At 45.5% G+C, this 18773-nt stretch overlaps 1 protein-coding gene across 6 annotated transcripts in view; it reads right to left on the bottom strand.

The window, feature by feature from the left end:
• Window positions 1-18773, bottom strand: part of IPO9 (importin 9) — a 204363-nt gene that overhangs the window by 125736 nt on the left and 59854 nt on the right. For all 6 annotated transcript variants that reach the window (XM_073320215.2, XM_073320210.2, XM_073320212.2 and 3 more), the window contains 3 exons: window positions 15284-15372; window positions 14716-14802; window positions 12026-12145 (listed from right to left, as the gene is read on the bottom strand). In XM_073320215.2, the coding sequence (XP_073176316.1) occupies window positions 12026-12145; window positions 14716-14802; window positions 15284-15372 (296 nt within the window). The remainder of the gene's footprint in view (window positions 1-12025; window positions 12146-14715; window positions 14803-15283; window positions 15373-18773) is intronic.

Below are 18773 nucleotides of genomic sequence, written 5' to 3'. Positions count from 1 at the left end.
TCTTCCCTGGTCATATGTCTAAAACTTTCACTTCTTGTAAGCTTCTTTTTTATGTTTAAGATCTGCTAGGATTTCACCGTTAAGCCAAAGCTGGTCGCCTGCCATATTTACTATTCTTTTGACACATCGGGATGGTTTGTCCCTGTAACCTCAACAGGGATTCCTTGAAATACAGCCAGCTCTCCTGGACTCCTTTCCCCTTCATGTTAGTCTCCCAGGGGATCCTACCTATCCGTTCCCTGAAGGATTCGAAGTCTTTACTCCTTCAGGGTGCAATGATCCCTGTAAGTATTTGCAGTGACATCAGGCAGCATTTTCAAATCAAGGTAACAATGCATTAGTCACCTGGAAAACAGAATCTGAAAGTCCTCAGGTTAGCAAAGAGAGGCAATGGTTAAGACCAGAGTTCAAACTGGATACCACCAGGCCAGCTACAGTAGAACCTCAGAGTTACAAACACCATAACTGAACAAAAATTATGGTTGTTCTTTCAAAAGTTTACAAGTGAACAATTACTTAATACAGCTTTGAAACTTTACTATGCAGAAGAAAAATGTTGCTTTCCCTTTATCATGTTTAATACAGTACTATACTGTACCTACCTTTTTTTTTTTTTCCTGTCTCTTCTGCTGCCTCTGTGTCTTTTATCCCAGGTGTGTGACTGTTGTATCTGTGAGCTCCGCTCTTAACAGAGCCACATGACACCCCATTTTTCTCCTGCTCTACTTCCCTGCAAAGGAAGGGTGGGGGGGGAGAGAAAATCTCCTTCCTCTTGCTCAGAGGTGGGCAAACTACAACCCTCTTGCCTGGCCCCTGAACTCCTGGCCCAGGAGGCTAGTCCCCAGCCTCTTCCCTGCTGTCCCCCCTCCCCTGCAGCCTCAGCTCACTGCGCTGCTGCTGCCGGTGCAATGCTCTGGGTGGGGAGGGGGGCTGTGAGCTCTTGCCGGGCAGTGCAGCTGCAGAGCCGCGGCCTGACCCATGCTCTGTGCTGCACGGTGGCTCCAGTCAGGCAGCATGGCTGCCTGTTCTGGTGCTCTGGGTGGCAAGGCTGTAGCACTGCCAGTGCTCCAGACAGCATGGTAAGGGGGCAGGGGGGATTGTATAGAGGGCAGGGGAATACGGGGTGATGGTTAGGGGACTGGGGTATAAATGGGGGTTGGGGTGGTCAGAGGGCGGGGAACAGGGGAGTTGAATGGGGGCAGGAGTCCCTGGGGGGCAGTCAGGAAGGAGAGGGGGGTTGGGTGGGGTGGCGAGGGGCAGTCAGGGGCAAGGATTCTGGGGGCGGTTGGGGACAGGGAGAAGGGGTGGTTGGATAGGGCAGGGGTCCGGGGGCGGGAGGGTCAGGAATGAAAGGAGGGGGTTGGATGGGGTGGCAGGGGGTAGTCAGGGAGGCTGGATGGGGCGGGGGTCCCGGGGGGGCAGTCAGGGGGCGAGAAGCCGGGGGGAGGGGGGAGATTGGATAGGGAGTGGGGACCAGGCCATGCCTGGCTGTTTGGGGAAGCACAGCCTCCCATAACCATCCCTCCACACAATTTCAGGAACCCGATGTGGCCCTCAGGCCAAAAAGTTTGCCCGCCCCTGCTCTTGCTGATGGTAGCTAGGTGTGAACATTCAGGCCATTTGGGGTTTCCTTTGTCCTCATATCCTCCACTGACATGTGAAGACTTTACTCAGTTTGTTAATGACTCCAATCAGGTTGCCGAGTCAACACATCATCCCTCCCCCTTACAATTAGTGCACAGAAATGCAAAGCCAAGGTAGAAACTGAGGCATGCATGGGAATCAAAAATATTACTAAAATCCCCACATTCATCACACCTCTCGTCAAGTTTTGTATCTCTCCCTGACCTCTTGCTCTGCAAATGTTCCCACTCTTGCTGGTTGTTTGTCAGCCTCTAATAAAAACTTAAGTGTCTTCTTCCAAGTGGTCCCTGTAGCCAATTAGTTCATTTTATCATCCATTTATTATTGTGTTATGGTCAATTCATGCGCCATTATAACATAATCAACATATGCTCAATAGATTTAAATTGTAGGAGTACAGAAGGATACGATTGACAAGTATTTAGGAGTGATGAGAGTGTATAGAAGTATAGGTTTATAAGTAAAGCATGGCTGGAACGCAAGACCTATAGGCTGAGACCTGTAAGATTTCAGCTTAGTCAGACTAGGCCATAGGCTTAAAAACACCTGACATAAGTGGGTGATCTAGGAATAACCCTATGCCAGGAAGGTCACAAGATTAGTGTAAAAGATGTGACAATAGGTAATGTTACAAAAACTAGATTGCAATAAACTGCAAGGTATTGTCCAGGATCATGAGACACCTGATTGTAACATCATTGTATGTCCTGTCCTGACCACAGGGTATATGCTGTGCATAGATGCTAATGAGAATAAGAGGAACTAAGAAACAACTTATGAAAAATGAGTAGTCTGGTGGCACCTTAAAAAGACTAACAGATTTATTTGGGCATAAGTTTTTGTGGGCAAAAACACACTTCTTTAGATGCATATAGTGAAAATTACAGATACAGATGCATAAATATACTGGCATATGAAGAGAAGGGAGTGCACAGAGTTGGGAATCAGCCTTGACAAGGATAAAGGAGTTTGAGGCACAAGTTGTGTTCTTGTCCCTGTTGAAGAACGGTCTCCCACAGTATTCTTGTCAGCAAGTTAAGGAAGTATGGGCTGGATGAATGCACTATAAGGTGGGTAGAAAGCTGGCTAGATTGTCGGGCTCAACGGGTAGTGATCAATGGCTCCCTGTCTGGTTGGCAGCCGGTATCAAGTGGAGTGCCCCAAGGGTCGGTCCTGGGGCCGGTTTTGTTCAATATCTTCATAAATGATCTGGAGGATAGTGTGGATTGCACTCTCAGCAAATTTGCGGATGATACTAAACTGGGAGGAGTGGTAGATACGCTGGAGGGGAGGGATAGGATACAGAAGGACCTAGACAAATTGGAGGATTGGGCCAAAAGAAATCTGATGAGGTTCAATAAGGATAAGTGCAGGGTCCTGCACTTAGGACAGAAGAACCCAATGCACAGCTACAGACTAGGGACCGAATGGCTAGGCAGCAGTTCTGCGGAAAAGGACCTAGGGGTGACAGTGGACGAGAAGCTGGATATGAGTCAGCAGTGTGCCCTTGTTGCCAAGAAGGCCAATGGCATTTTGGGATGTATAAGTAGGGGCATAGCGAGCAGATCGAGGGACGTGATCGTCCCCCTCTAGTCGACATTGGTGAGGCCTCATCTGGAGTACTGTGTCCAGTTTTGGGCCCCACACTACAAGAAGGATGTGGATAAATTGGAGAGAGTCCAGTGAAGGGCAACAAAAATGATTAGGGGTCTGGAACACATGACTTATGAGGAGAGGCTGAGGGAGCTGGGATTGTTTAGCCTGCAGAAGAGAAGAATGAGGAGGGATTTGATAGCGGCTTTCATCTACCTGAAAGGGGGTTCCAAAGAGGATGGCTCTAGACTGTTCTCAATGGTAGCAGATGACAGAACGAGGAGTAATGGTCTCAAGTTGCAGTGGGGGAGGTTTAGATTGGATATTAGGAAAAACTTTTTCACTAAGAGGGTGGTGAAACACTGGAATGCGTTACCTAGGGCGGTGGTAGAATCTCCTTCCTTAGAGGTTTTTAAGGTCAGGCTTGACAAAGCCCTGGCTGGGATGATTTAACTGGGAATTGGTCCTGCTTCGAGCAGGGGGTTGGACTAGATGACCTTCTGGGGTCCCTTCCAACCCTGATATTCTATGATTCTAAGTACAAAGCCCAGGTAGGAACCATCAAACGGTGGAAGTCAATGCGTGGTTGCACAGGTGGTGTCGGAGAGAGGGCTTTGGATTCTTCGACCATAGGATGTTGTTCCAGGAAGGAGGATTGCTAAGAAGAGATGGGATCCACCTAACGAAGAGAAGGAAGAGCATCTTTGCAGGCAGGCTTGTTAACCTAGTGAGGAGAGCTTTAAAACTAGGTTCACTGGGGGATGGAGACCTAAGCTCTGAGGTAGGTGGCGGAAGTGGGATACTGGGAGGAAACACAAGGAGGAGAGTGCAACAGGGGAGGCTTCCTGATTCATACTAAGAAATCTGGGCAATCAGTTAGTTTTCTTAGGTGCCTATACACAAATGCAAGAAGCCTGGGAAACAAGCAGGAAGAACTGCAAGTCCTGGCACAGTAAAGGAACTATGATGTGACTGAAATAACAGAGACTTGGTGGTGTAACTTACATAACTGGAGCACTGTCATGGATGGGTATAAACTCTTCAGGAAGAACAGGTGGGGAGAAAAGGTGGAGGAGTTGCACTGTATGTAAGAGAGCAGTATGACTGCTCAGAGCTCCAGTATGAAACTTATTTAGAAAAGCTGGACGAGCACAAGTGCATGGGGCCGGATGCACTGCATCCGAGCGCATTAAAGGAGTTGGCGGATGTGATTGCAGAGCCATTGGCCATTATCTTTGAAAATTCAAGGCGATTGGGGGAGGTCCCGAATGACTGGAAAAAGGCTAATGTAGTGCCCATCTTTAAAAAGGGAAGGAGGAGGATCCTGGGAACTACAAGCCAGTCAGCCTGACCTCAGTCCCTGGCAAAATCATGGAGCAGGTCTTCAAGGAATCCATTCTGAAGCACTTGGAGGAGAGGAAGGTGATCAGGAACAGTCAACATGGATTCACCAAGGGCAAGTCATGCCTGACCAACTTCTATGATGAGATAATTGGCTCTGGGCTATGGGGAAATTGGTGGACGTAACGTACCTTGACTTTAGCAAAGCTTTTGATACAGTCTCCCACAGTATTCTTGCCAGCTGGTTAAAGAAGTATGGACTGGATGAATGGATTATACGGTGAATACAAAGCTGGCTAGATTGTTTGGCTCAATGGGTAGAATCATAGAATATCAGGGTTGGAAGGGACCTCAGGAGGTCATCTAGTCCAACCCCCTGCTCAAAGCAGGACCAATCCCCAATTTTTGCCCGAGATCCCTAAATGGCCCCCTCAAGGATTGAACTCACAACCCTGGCCAATGCTCAAACCACTGAGCTATCCCTCCCCTCAATCAATGGCTCAATGTCTAGCTGGCAGCGGAGTGCCCAAGAGGTCGGTCCTGGGGCCAGTTTTGTTCAACATCTTTATTAATGATCTGGACGATGGGATGGATTCACCCTCAGCAAGTTCGCAGATGACACTAAACTGGGGGGAGAGGTAGAGATGCTGGAGGGTAGGGATAGGGTCCAGAGACACCTAGACAAATTGGAGGATTGGGCTAAAAGAAATCTGGTGATGTTCAACAAGGAAAAGTGCAGAGACCTGCACTTAGGACGGAAGAATCTCATGCACTGCTACAGGCTGGGGACTGACTGGCTAAGAGGCAGTTCTGCAGAAAAGAAACCGGGGATTACAGTGATCGAGAAGCTGGATATGAGTCAGTAGTGTGCCCCTGTCGCCAAGATGGCTAACTTCATATTGGGCTGCATTAGTAGGAGCACTGCCAGCAGATCGAGGGAAGCGATTATTCCCCTCTATTCATCACTGGTGAGGCCACATCTGGAATACTGCATCCAGTTTCGGGGCCCCCACTACATCTGCAGAAAAGATGTGGACAAATTGGAGAGCGTCCAGCGGAGGGCAACGAAAATGATTAGGGGGCTGGGGCTCATGACTTATGAGGAGACGCTGAGGGAACTGGGCTTATTTAGTCTGCAGAAAAAAAAGAGTGAGGGGGGATTTGATAACAGCCTTCAACTGCCAGAAGGGGTGTTCCAATGAGGATGGAGCTCGGCTGTTCTCAGTGGTGGCAGATGACAGAACAAGGGGCAATGGTTTCAAGTTGCAGTGGGGGAGGTCTAGGTTGGATATTAGGAAACACTATTTCACTAGGAGGATGGTGAAGTACTGGAATGGGTTACCTAGGGAGGTGGTGGAATCTCCATCCTTAGAGGTTTTTAAGGCCCGGCTTGACAAAGCCTTGGCTGGGATGATTTACTTGATGTTGGTCCCGCTTTGAGCAGGGGGTTGGACTACACCTCCTGAGGTCACTTCCAACTCTAATCTTTGATTCTATGATTTAAGGAACCTTTCCCCCGATGGTTAGTTTCCATAGTTCATACTAACCCCACTCCCTCCTTGTTCTTATAATTTTGTGACAGGCTAACTGGAACTTCCAACAGGTCTTCTCTGTCTCATTTTATTGACCCCATCCTCTCTCCTGTATCTTTCCAAACCAAATAACCCCGAAGTACAGAAACAGGGATGGGAATCAGAAGTTCTGTGTTCTATTCCTGGCCCTGTCACCTTGGTGCAGCTGTGTGCAACCTTGTGATCTGCTTGTGTCATTCGACACCATAACCATTACTGGATATTAGAGTTTCCACAAATGTCACCGATTTCAAAAACTAAGCATAAACCTTCCTACTCCAACTTCACTTTCCCAAAGAGAACAACAGGAGGGAAGACAGTAATGAAGAGACAATTTTGTTTTTTAGTAGACCAGACTGTCTAAGGGGAAGTACAGGTATAATTAGATCATGGGTACTTGAACTGCAGGACAATTGTCACAGAATTGTGGCTGAGCTGTGGACAAGACATGGAAAATAGTGGAAAAATAATAATGGACCTTTATTAATTGTGATAATTTGGAAAAGCCAGAATAGACCTATTTGTTTAAGAAATATATGCTGGAACAATATAAACCATTAAGTATTGTGTTATGCCTGTGAATTTTTTTTTTTGATAAGCTGATGTTTTCCTTGCAGTCATTCAAAAAAGTGTCCGTGGTACAAAGTGGTACAATGTAAAATTCAGAAGACAGAGTCTTAACACCACTGCTGTAGAAATCGAGTCCAATCACTTTAGCCTTTTACATTTTACAGGCATTCAATGTTAGTGCAGTAAAACCCGCTACAGTGGTCTCCTTCAGACCATCTTTGTTTTGTGAAGATTTGTCCATACCGAGATCCTGAACATTCAGCATGCACAGAATTAGGCAAGATTGGTAGCAGAGATAGCAAAGCTACGACTAACTATGGAAAACACTGTAGAATTGCAGGTGAATCCCAAAACTTTCCAAGATCATTTAATGCACATTCACTTGCAAAAAAGCTGTGCTTTAGCTTCACGGCCAAACAGGGATTTCCTCCAGAGGGAGCACCTGCTCTGATAACATTCACTTGTTTCACATCAAATACCCAAACTGCTTTCATAAATGACAGTCTGTGCTGCATGAAATTTGGTCCTCATCGAGCTGGTTTGGCAACACGCTCCTCAGTGTTGCAGTAGTATTCCTTCAGTTTGTCTGCCATTTTCTTAAATACGCCTTGTAAAAATGCATTCCACTCTGCATCTTCCAGTGCTTTTCTTTTGCACTGGAGTCTGCCCAGTGTGTCAAATCCATTACAGTGTTATACAATTGATGGATTAAAAACAGAACACATCTCAAAAGATTTAATGGTTTTCATCAATGATTTGGCATTCCAAGCAATAAACTGCATGTCAAGTGGCAAAGTCATGACATTTAAAAGTGAGATAAGTCTGTCCATTACTTGAGTGTCAGGTGAAATCTGCATTTAACTTTCAATAAACTCTCAGTAGTCAGTGTGGTAAAGAACTGCTTCAAACCGCCAATTCCATCATGGTTCTAGACACAGAGGCAGTTGGTCAGGATTAAATTGCTTTTCCTGCAAAGTCAGTCTTGAAATGCAGGTTGCGAGCTGGGCCCTGTTTAAACTTTTTTTTTTTCATTGCAGCAGTGGATGTATCGACTTTAGAAAAATGACCATGCCACTGATTGCTAGCAAGACTTACAATATGCATATCACGTTACGTTCACCGAATTAGGAAGCAGCCCCTGTAGAACCTGATTATATGAACGAGTACAGTATGATGCACTGTCTGTCACTATCCCGGATACCTTATTGAAGTCTAAATCAAAACAGGTCAGGCACTTAGTGACAGCATGTGACAGCTGAATAATTTACCAGGTTAAGAACAGAAATATCCAAAAGAAAGGACTCTAGCTTTTCTAAGTCACTCATGTGGACTAGAGCAATGACATGCAGTATGCAATTATCTTTGTCATCTGTTGACTCGTCAAACACAATGCATATAGAATCAGCTTTTTTCATAAGCTCTTTCAGCTCCTTTCTGTGTACTTCAAACACTTTAGGTAAGTAATCGTGGTAAAGCTTGTTAGCAGAAGAAAGAGCACTTGTGTTTGGAATTGGTTTCTGAATGTACTCCCTTAACACTGGGTTAATAATTTCTCCATTGGTATATTTGCACTTGAGAATGCCATGAAAAGTTCAAAATATACCACTTTTTGAGCATATCGGTACTGCAATTAAACAGATACGACAGTTGTCTGATGTTTTGCTTTTGATGTCGGATCTGTCTCTGCGTCGTATTTGGTATTATGATGCCGATCAGAATTTAAATGAGTATTAATACTAGACTTATGTGTATGGTCTAACATGACATTGCAGGCTGTACAAAAAACAACTGTCCACCATCACTATGCAACCACTTGGGATACCAGTTTGCACTGATTTTTTTTTGCAGTTTTTAGCAGGATTTGCCATTTGTTTGACCTCAAAGTACTGTAATGTGTGTTTAAACAACTGTTTGTCTCCCAGCAACATATAAACGTCACAAGCTTGGATGAGTTTGTTCAATTTTGAATGACAAATTGAACAAATACAGTACACACTCGCAATAGCTTAGAACCCAAGGTTTGTTATTTGTTTGGTGTACTCAGGGATTTGTTAAAGCAAAAGGGGGCTGTGGGGGCGCAACAACTCCTCCTGTCCCGCAGCTGCGGCGGGGGCACAGACCTCTCTGCCACCACCACAGACCTGGGGCTGGAGGAGCTCTCTGCCCCCTCCCATTCCAGGTGGGACCTAGGGAGGGGTTCGGTATAGCCCAAGGTACACTATTGCGAAGGGCATTATACCAAGAGTGTACTGTATTGCCAAAGCTACCGTAATTAAGGTGGGAAGTACTAATGGGAAAAAAAAGTGTGTTGCAAACCTCAAAATGTATGCGAAATTGTGGACTGTGCAAAGTAAACTGATTTAAATCAAAATTGTAGTGGAAACCTAATATTGTGGGAACAGCAATACTGAAAGTTAAATAGGGCCTATTGTGATTTAAACAGAGATTAATCACTCTTGGAAGGCACACAAATAATGTATAGCTCCAACTATAAGACTCAGTCTTCCACCTCTGAGTGTTTCCCATCTGTAATACTGGAAAAGTAATATGCTTAACCCAAAAAGAAAAGGAGTACTTGTGGCACCTTAGAGACTAACCAATTTATTTGAGCATGAGCTTTCGCGAGCTACAGCTCACTTCATCGGATGCACCCACAATCCAAACATCACCTCCACACATCCGTAGGTGCAAAAATCAATAACTGCCCCAAGCCAGCTACCAACACCTCCGGTCCCTTCCCCCAAATTTCTACAGTGCAGCTATGTGGTCAGTACAAAGATCTGCAGGACACCAAAAACAGGAAATGGGGAAAAAAGGTAAGAAACTTAATTTACTATCCAAACCAGTACTTTCTTCTTCCCAACCTTCACCTCTAACCTAGTTAGACGGTAAGCTTTTCAAGGCATGGACTGTCTAACTATGCACCTGTATAACATCTAGCACAACAGTTCTCCAATTTCAGCTAGGGCTTAAAAATGCTACCATCATTCAAACAAAACAATAAACCAGAGGGCTTTGATACAGAATGTAGGTCCCACTTGCTATGGAATACACTGGGCCTTAACAAGTAGCACAGAGGATATGGCTTTAGTTAGAACTAAACTGGCGACCACAGGTGCTTTAGGCCACGATTCAGGAAAGCAATCCTACTCACAAAGGCACTTAAGCATGGGCTTAAATAGTTTCCTGAATAGGAATGCTCTAACACAGAGATAGGCAAACTACGGCTCATGGGCCACATCCGGCCCGCAGGACCCTCCTGCCTAGCCCTTGAGCTCCCAGCCTGGGAGGCTAGCCCTTGGCCCCTCTCCTGCTATCCCCGCCTCCCTGCAGCCTCAGCTTACCGTGCTGCCAGTGCTCTGGGTGGCGGGGCTGCGAGCTCCTGCCGGGCAGCGCTGCCCGGCCTGCCCCGGTGCTCAAGACTGTGCGGCAGCATGGATGGCTCCGGCTGGGGGCCACGGCTGCCAGTCCTGGTGTTCTGAGTGGCATGGTAAAGGGGGGGGGGGGGTTGGATAAGGGGCAGTGGGTTCCAGGGGGCAGTCAGGGGACAGTTGGATGGGGCGGAGGTTGGCGGGGGGGGGGGGGAAGAGTCAGGGAATTGGGGGGTTGAATAGGTGTGGAAATCCTGTGGGGCCTGTCAGGGGGCGGGGGTGTGGATATGGGTCAGGGCAGTCAGGGGATGGGGGGTTGGATAGGAGGTGGAGTCCTGGGAGGGGGCAGTCGGGGACAAGGAATAGGGTGGGATTGGATGGGTCAGGGGTTCTGAAGGGGGCAGGAAGTGTGAAGGGGCGGATATGGGGCAGGGGCCAGGCTCTTTGGGGAGGCACAGCCTTCCCTACCCAGCCCTCCATACAGATTCAGAACCGTAATGTGGCCCTCAGGCCAAAACGTTTGCCCACCCCTGCTCTAGCATAAGTATTTTCTTGAATTGGAGCCTTACACAAATTAAGAGCAGCTGTACAGAATATTCCGGATTCATAATCGTTCGCACTACTGCTGAGTGTCACCATTTCCTCTGCATTTGCTATATGACAGCTATGACAATGCACAGGCTCCATGATTAAGAACATGGAAATTCTGTAACATTCCTCCACATCTCTGAACACACGCTCCTGAGGCTCAGAGACTGAGTAGAAGTCATTGACACTTGTATTGCATTATGTTCTCCAGGCAGCCTGCTCAGCATTTGCAATATTGTCCAAGAACCCCAGCTCAGAACCTTCTCTCCACTGAGGGAGCTCTGAGTTAGTTTCAGCAGCTCATACTTTTGGCTCTCCAAACCTTGGCTGTTACGTTGCTCTCTAGGCAGCACAGCCTACTCTTCTAATTCTTGCCCTGCTATAAAGCTACAGCTGGATTCTTACTTTGACTCCCTTATTCAAACCAGCTTGGCTCTATGAAACAATGCAGAAAGAATGCACTGTAATCCAGTTAACTCGTTCTTGTGTGGAAACATGGAGAACCGAAGAAGGCCCTCACCCTAGTTTAGGCATTAGTGCAATATAAAGGTTAAATAATAAAGGTACAGACAAGTCTTGGCAGGGCTGAGACACAAAATGTCCAACGCCCAAAACAACAAAATTGCAACTTCCACAGCATCTTGGAAAGATGCCAATTTATCCAGACCATAAACCACAGAATCCACAGGGTTCTTCTGACTGAGAAGAGTGAGGCAGGTCAGATTTCTAAAAGGTACTGGATCCAAGCTATCTGAAAACTCAGGAAGAAAACACCATCAGTTGACACTCGGTTCACATTTTCACTGTTCCCTTTGCAACCATAAGGACCAGATTTTTTTTTAAATTAAAACATTCTGTAGCATAATTCTGCAGCAAGAAATGAATACCACAGCCTTGGAATCATGGAACACACAGGGTCCTGACTGTAATCAAAAAGCTGTCAAGATACACTGTGTACATTTGTGAAGATTCAAAATATTTGTGAAGATTCAAATCACCTTAATCAAAAACAGACATTCCCAGTTAGAATACACCAAATACCAGCTAACAAAATTAGAATCCCACCACCTATTTGTCTGCCATCATAGAGACAAGCTACAGCTCTCTCATGTGCATGCATGCGCACACACACCTGAGTCCACAGCTGACAAAGACAGCTAACCATACGCATCTACAACTCATTCAGACAAAATGGCTCATGTTAACATTGCAAGTTGTTGGAGTCACAGCACTCTGCAACTCAAAATGTGTAATGCCAACAAGGACGACATTAGCCTTGTTTTTCTGTCTCCGTGTTAAGACAACATACATGTGGGTATTAATTACTGTACCACACTATGTGCTTACCTTTAAGACCTCCATTTTAAATCCACTGTCCGATGTAGGCCCATCAGGCATCTGTAGGGCCTGAACAAAGGCCTCTGTGAACTGCTGCACTACAGGAAAGATCAGGACTTTGGCTGCACCCTAGTCACAACAAATACAAGTAGTATTGAATTCTATACATTAGTATTACCATAGCACTTGGGCGTCTCAGACATGGACCAGGACACCACTGTGCCAGGCGCTGTACAAACAGAACAAAAAGACAGTCTACAATAACTGGTAAATTTACATGCACACTATTAAAAGCTGAAGCTCACAGACAGCAATGGAAATCATACCGTTATGTTGCCCCAAAACAAAGTAGAGGCTGATGACAACTGCTGTGCATTGAGGACTCACATGCAGCTTCCGGGGGTGCCTCTTCACAATGACTGTCAAACTGACTGGCTTTTCAGTTTGGAAGCCAGCAACAATTGCAAAGCAGAGCAAGCTTTTCAAAAACTGTCTTAAGTAATAAAAGCTGGCATGAGAATTGCTGTGTTGATTTCTCTGGGTAATATATACAAAAAGCATTTTGGTTGCAATTTGCATTTTGGCTGTAAATGGTGCTAGGTGGAGCAAGATTAAAGTCTGCACTTTGGACAAAGTAAGAAAAATCAGACACATCAAAACTTACGCAATATTATAAAGGCACTGGTTGTGACTCCGTAAGAAAGACAGTTAAGTTCCACACTTAAAGCAGTACTTGTGGCACCTTAGAGACTAACCAATTTATTTGAGCATAAGCTTTCGTGAGCTACAGCTCACTTCATTGGATGCATACTGTGGAAAATACAGAAGATGTTTGCTTTTATACACACAAATCATGAAAAAAATGGGTGTTTATCACTACAAAAGGTTTTCTCTCCCCCCACCCCACTCTCCTGCTGGTAATAGCTTATCTAAAGTGATCACTCTCCTTACAATGTGTATGATAATCAAGGTGGGCCATTTCTAGCACAAATCCAGGGTTTAACAAGAATGTCTGAGGAGGGGGGGGGTAGGAAAACAAGGGGAAATAGGTTACCTTGCATAATGAATTAGCCATTCCCAGTCTCTATTCAAGCCTAAGTTAATTGTATCCAATTTGCAAATGAATTCCAATTCAGCAGTCTCTCGCTGAAGTCTGGATTTGAAGTTTTTCTGTTGTAATATGGCAACTTTCATGTCTGTAATCGCGTGACCAGAGAGATTGAAGTGTTCTCCGACTGGTTTATGAATGTTATAATTCTTGACATCTGATTTGTGTCCATTTATTCTTTTACATAGAGACTGTCCAGTTTGACCAATGTACATGGCAGAGGGGCATTCAAATCCAGACTCCAGTGAGAGACTGCTGAATTGGAATTCATTTGCAAATTGGATACAATTAACTTAGGCTTGAATAGAGACTGGGAGTGGCTAAGTCATTATGCAAGGAAACCTATTTCTCCTTGTTTTCCTAACACACCCCCTCCCCCCCAGACGTTCTTATTAAACTCTGAATTTGTGCTGGAAATGGCCCACCTTGATTATCATACACATTGTAAGGAGAGTGATCACTTTAGATAAGCTATTACCAACAGGAGAGTGGGGTGGGGGGAGAGAAAACCTTTTGTAGTGATAAACACCCATTTTTTCATGATTTGTGTGTATAAAAGCAAACATCTTCTGTATTTTCCACAGTATGCATCCAATGAAGTGAGCTGTAGCTCACAAAAGCTCATGCTCAAATACATTGGTTAGTCTCTAAGGTGCCACAAGTACTCCTTTTCTTTTTGCGAATACAGACTAACACGGCTGTTACTCTGAAACTTAAAGCAGTATTCAACATCCTCGTTATTAGTTCCATACTCAAGAAAGCAGCACAAGAAATCTAAATAAGAACACCCCAGCACACCTGAAAGGCAATGGGACAAGCTTTTAGAAAGACAGACTGATGGGGGGGTATGGGGGGGGGGGAGACAGAGACTCCGCTGAAGGAACCTGAAGACATGGGCTTTCTCAGAGCCTGGGAATGGTAAGTCTCAGGGAAAAGCTAGATATATGTAGTCTGTTTTACTGTTTTTAAGATAAATATTTCAGAGAAATCCCTTCCTCTAAATAAATAATACTTTGCCTTAAGGAGGCTCTCTCTTATCCCTGAGAGCAGAACTGCAGGGTCTGAACTTAAGTCAAACCTGCAGAGGTAATCACAGTTAGTACTAGGGGATTGCAACCCAGGGCCTGGTCTGACAATGGGAGAACAGAATGATTCCACCTGGACCCAGGTGACCGCCCAAGGCCCAAAACCTAAAGGGGGGTGCACTGGAAGAGATCAAGAGTCAGAGGTGCAATTCGCTCAGTAACTGTGACAGCCATGAGGAGGACCTCCAGAATGGACCATATGGTGCCTTCTTCCCCAAATTACAGCACTTAATCTGTGTCCTGAAAATGTTTTCTCACAAGTTCCAAGTAAATCTATTGATCAGTTTAGGAGTTAAAATTAAGTGTGAAGAAGCCAGTTGCATTGAGTTTTGCACTTGAAGTAGAGATTCGGCCACTTTGCATATAAGAGAAATATAACATTCTCCCCAAAATTACTGTAGTATAGAATAAATATTCTAAGTTTCCAAACAGATGCTAATTTTACACCTGCTCAGAATAATTTCCTGCAATATACAATGAACTCATGAACTGAAAATCAAACTTACCTTCTCCAACTCCTCCATGTTACAGATCATATGGGCACATGTGGTGAAGATCTCTACTGCACGTGATCTGGTGCGAATACCATATACCTTTTAGAAAACATATATGTCTCAGGTGTGACAAGAAAAATGCTGGTGATACCAGGGAAGCGAAAGTGTGTTTAATCACTACCATTAACCATGCTCATATGTTATCCTTAACACACTTATTTCAGAGATTTCTCTTTCTTCAGCACAGTCTAAATTTGAACAAGTCACCAGCTAATTTCTTAACACTGAACAATGAACCTGAAAACTCCTAAGAGACATTGTAGTAACCAAAACTGCAGGAAAAGGAGAGAGAGATATCAGAATCCAACACAATCTCATTCTCACTTACCTGAAATACCCTCTTAATGCATTCAGTAGGTCATCACAATATTTAATTACTTTCAAACACATGACATCTAGCTACATCTACATTTCTTTATTCCTTCAGAACAGGCACCTCCCTCCCTAACCTACTAACCGGCAATATGTTGTCATTTAGTTAGTACCACTAACAGTGAAGACAAATAGTTCTTTGCCATACCTCCGCCATTGTGAAAATTTTGTACATCTCAGGAAGAATAACAGGAGCGACGAGTGGCATCTGTGTGTCTGTCACTTCCCGGGTAAACTCTAGGAAGAGAAACAAGTAAAGAGGAGAGTCCCCATACATGTGAGCATTATCTCCCAGGTTCACACTCCAATTCAGTTCAGCCTCAACAATAGAAGTGATTTTATTCTTCGTTAAACTTTAATTTACACCAGTGTGTAGGGCCCTACCAAATTCAAGGCCATGAAAAACGTGTCACGGATTATGAAATCTGGTCTCCCCCTGTGAAATCTGGTCTTGTGTACTTTTACCCTATAATATGCACATTTCAGGAGCGGAGACCAGCGTCTCTCAAACTGGGGGGCCTGACCCAAAATGGAGTTGCAGGGGGGTGACAAGGTTATTTAAGGGGGGTTGCGGTATTGCCACCCTTACTTCTGGGCTGCCTTCAGAACTGGGTGGCCATAGAGAGGCAGCTATTAGTTGGGCGCCCAGCTCTGAAGGTAGCGCCCCGCCAGCAGCAGTGCAGAACTAAGGATGGCAATATCCTACCATGCCACTCTTATTTCTGCGCTGCTGCCTTCAGAGCTCAGTGGCTGGAGAGTGGCGTCTGCTGACCAAGGGCCCAGCTCCGCAGGCAGCAATGCAGAAGTAAGGGTGGTAATACCAAGCCATGGCATCCTTACTTCTGCACTGCTGCTGGCAGGAGCTCTGCCTTCAGAGCTGGGCCCTCAGTCAGCAGCCGCCGCTCTCTAGCTGCCCAGCTCTGAAGGCAGCACTTCCGCCAGCAGCAACGCAGAAGTAAGGGTAGCAGTACCACAACCCCCCCTACAAACTAGGTCTGCAGGCAGGCTCATTGATTTCAAGAATGTGGAGGAGTCTTGGAATTACTTTAAATCAAAGTTGCAGTTGCAGCCTGCATTCCAAGCAGGGGGAAAAAATTTGTAGGGACAAGTTGCAGACTAAACTGGATGAACAAGCATTTCAGGCAGATTATTAAGGGCAAGAAGAAAGTCCACAAGGAATGGAAAAAGGAATGGACCAACAAGGAAAGCTCTCTCTTGGGGGTGTTTCTACACTGCAATTAAAAACCCACATCTGGCCCGTGCCAGTTGACTAGGCTCACACGGCTCAGGCTAAGGGGCTATTTAATGACAGTGTAGATGTTTGCGTTCAGATGGGAGCCTGGGCTCTAGAACCCTATGAGATGGGAGGGTCCCAGAGCTTAGGTTGCAGCCCTGCAAGTCTGAGTGAGCTTGCATGGGCCACCTGAAGGTTTTTAACGGAAGTGTAGACATACCCTTGAGATCAGAAAGCATAAGGAAAAAGTGAGAACTGCCAAAAGGCAAGCAGAGCTAGCGCTTACATAGGAAATTAAAAACAGTAAAGATTTCTTTAGCCCTGTAAATAAAAAGAAAGCAAGGAAAGGTGAGACCGCTAGGCGCTGAGGACAGGGTGGCAATTAAAGATAATCTCGGTACAGTCCAACATCTGAACAAATGCTTTGCTTCATTTTTTACTAAGGAAAATGAGGAGCTTGGGGGCAGCAGAAGGGTGGTAATGGGAATGAGGATATGAAAGAATAAATTACCACATCTGAGGTGGACGCCAAACTCAAACAATCTAATGGAAGAAGCTTACAAGAAGTGGAAGATTGGACAAATGACCAGGGAAGAGTATAAAAATATTGGTCGGGCATACAGGAGTGAAATCAGGAAGGCCAAATCACACCTGGAGTTGCAGCCAGCAAGAGATGTTAAGAGTAACAAGAAGGGTTTCTTCAGGTATGTTAGCAACAAGAAGAAAGTCGAGGAAAGTGTGGGCCCTTTACTGAATGAGGGAGGCAACCTAGTGACAGAGGATGTGGAAAAAGCTGAAGTACTCAATGCTTTTGTTTTGCCTTTGTCTTCACGAACAATATCAGCTCACAGACTGCTGCACTGGGCAGCACAGCATGGGGAGGAGGTGACCAGTCCTCTGTGGAGAAAGAAGTGGTTCGGGACTATTTAGAAAAGCTGGATGAACACAAGTCCATGGGGCCGGATGCGCTGCATCTGAGAGTGCTAAAGGAGTTGGCGGATGTGATTGCAGAGCCATTGGCCATTATCTTTCAAAACTCATGGCAATCGGGGGAGGTCCCGGATGACTGGAAAAAGGCTAATGTAGTACCCATCTTTAAAATAGGGAAGGAGGAGGATCCGGGGAACTACAGGCCAGCCAGCCTCACCTCAGTCCCTGGAAAAATCATGGAGCAGGTCCTCAAGGAATCAATTCTGAAGCACTTAGAGGAGAGGAAAGTGATCAGGAACAGTCAGCATGGATTCACCAAGGACAAGTCATGCCTGACTAATATAATTGCCTTCTATGATGAGATAACTGGCTCTGTGGATGAGGGGAAAGCAGTGGACGTGTTGTTCCTTGACTTTAGCAAAGCTTTTGACACAGTCACAGTATTCTTGCCAGCAAGTTAAAGAAGTATGGGCTGATGAATGGACTATAAGGTGGATAGAAAGCTGGCAAGATTGTCGGGCTCAATGGGTAGTGATCAATGGCTCCATGTCTAGTTGGCAGCCGGTAGCAAGTGGAGTGCCCCAAGGGTCAGTCCTGGCGCCGGTTTTATTCAATATCTTCATTAATGTTCTGGAGGATGGTGTGGATTACACCCTCAGCAAGTTTGCAGATGACACTAAACTGGGATGAGTGGTAGATACGCTGGAGGGTAGGGATAGGATACAGACAGCCCTAGGCAAATTAGAGGATTGGGCCAAAAGAATCTGATGAGGTTCAACAAGGACAAGTGCAGAGTCCTGCACTTAGGATGGAAGAATCCCATGTACTGCTACGGACTAGGGACCGAATGGCTAGGCAGCAGTCATGCAGAAAAGAACCTAGGGGTTACAGTGGACAAGAAGCTGAATATGAGTCAACAGTGTGCCCTTGTTGCCAAGAAGGCCAATGGCATTTGGGGCTGTATAAGCAGGGGCATTGCCAGCAGATCGAGGGACATAGAATCATAGAATATCAGGGTTGGAAGGGACCCCAGAAGGTCATCTAGTCCAACCCCCTGCTCGAAGCAGGACCAATTCCCAGTTAAATCATCCCAGCCAGGGCTTTCTCAAGCCTGACCTTAAAAACCTCTAAGGAAGGAGATTCTACCACCTCCCTAGGTAACACATTCCAGTGTTTCACCACCCTCTTAGTGAAAAAGTTTTTCCTAATATCCAATCTAAACCTCCCCCACTGCAACTTGAGACCATTACTCCTCGTTCTGTCATCTGCTACCATTGAGAACAGTCTAGAGCCATCCTCTTTGGAACCCCCTTTCAGGTAGTTGAAAGCAGCTATCAAATCCCCCCTCATTCTTCTCTTCTGCAGGCTAAACAATCCCAGCTCCCTCAGCCTCTCCTCATAACTCATGTGTTCCAGACCCCTAATCATTTTTGTTGCCCTTCGCTGGACTCTCTCCAATTTATCCACATCCTTC

Source organism: Lepidochelys kempii, chromosome 21 (genome assembly GCF_965140285.1).
Source record: "Lepidochelys kempii isolate rLepKem1 chromosome 21, rLepKem1.hap1, whole genome shotgun sequence".
Lineage (NCBI taxonomy): Eukaryota > Metazoa > Chordata > Testudines > Cheloniidae > Lepidochelys > Lepidochelys kempii.
This window is presented reverse-complemented; position numbering and strand designations above follow the sequence as displayed.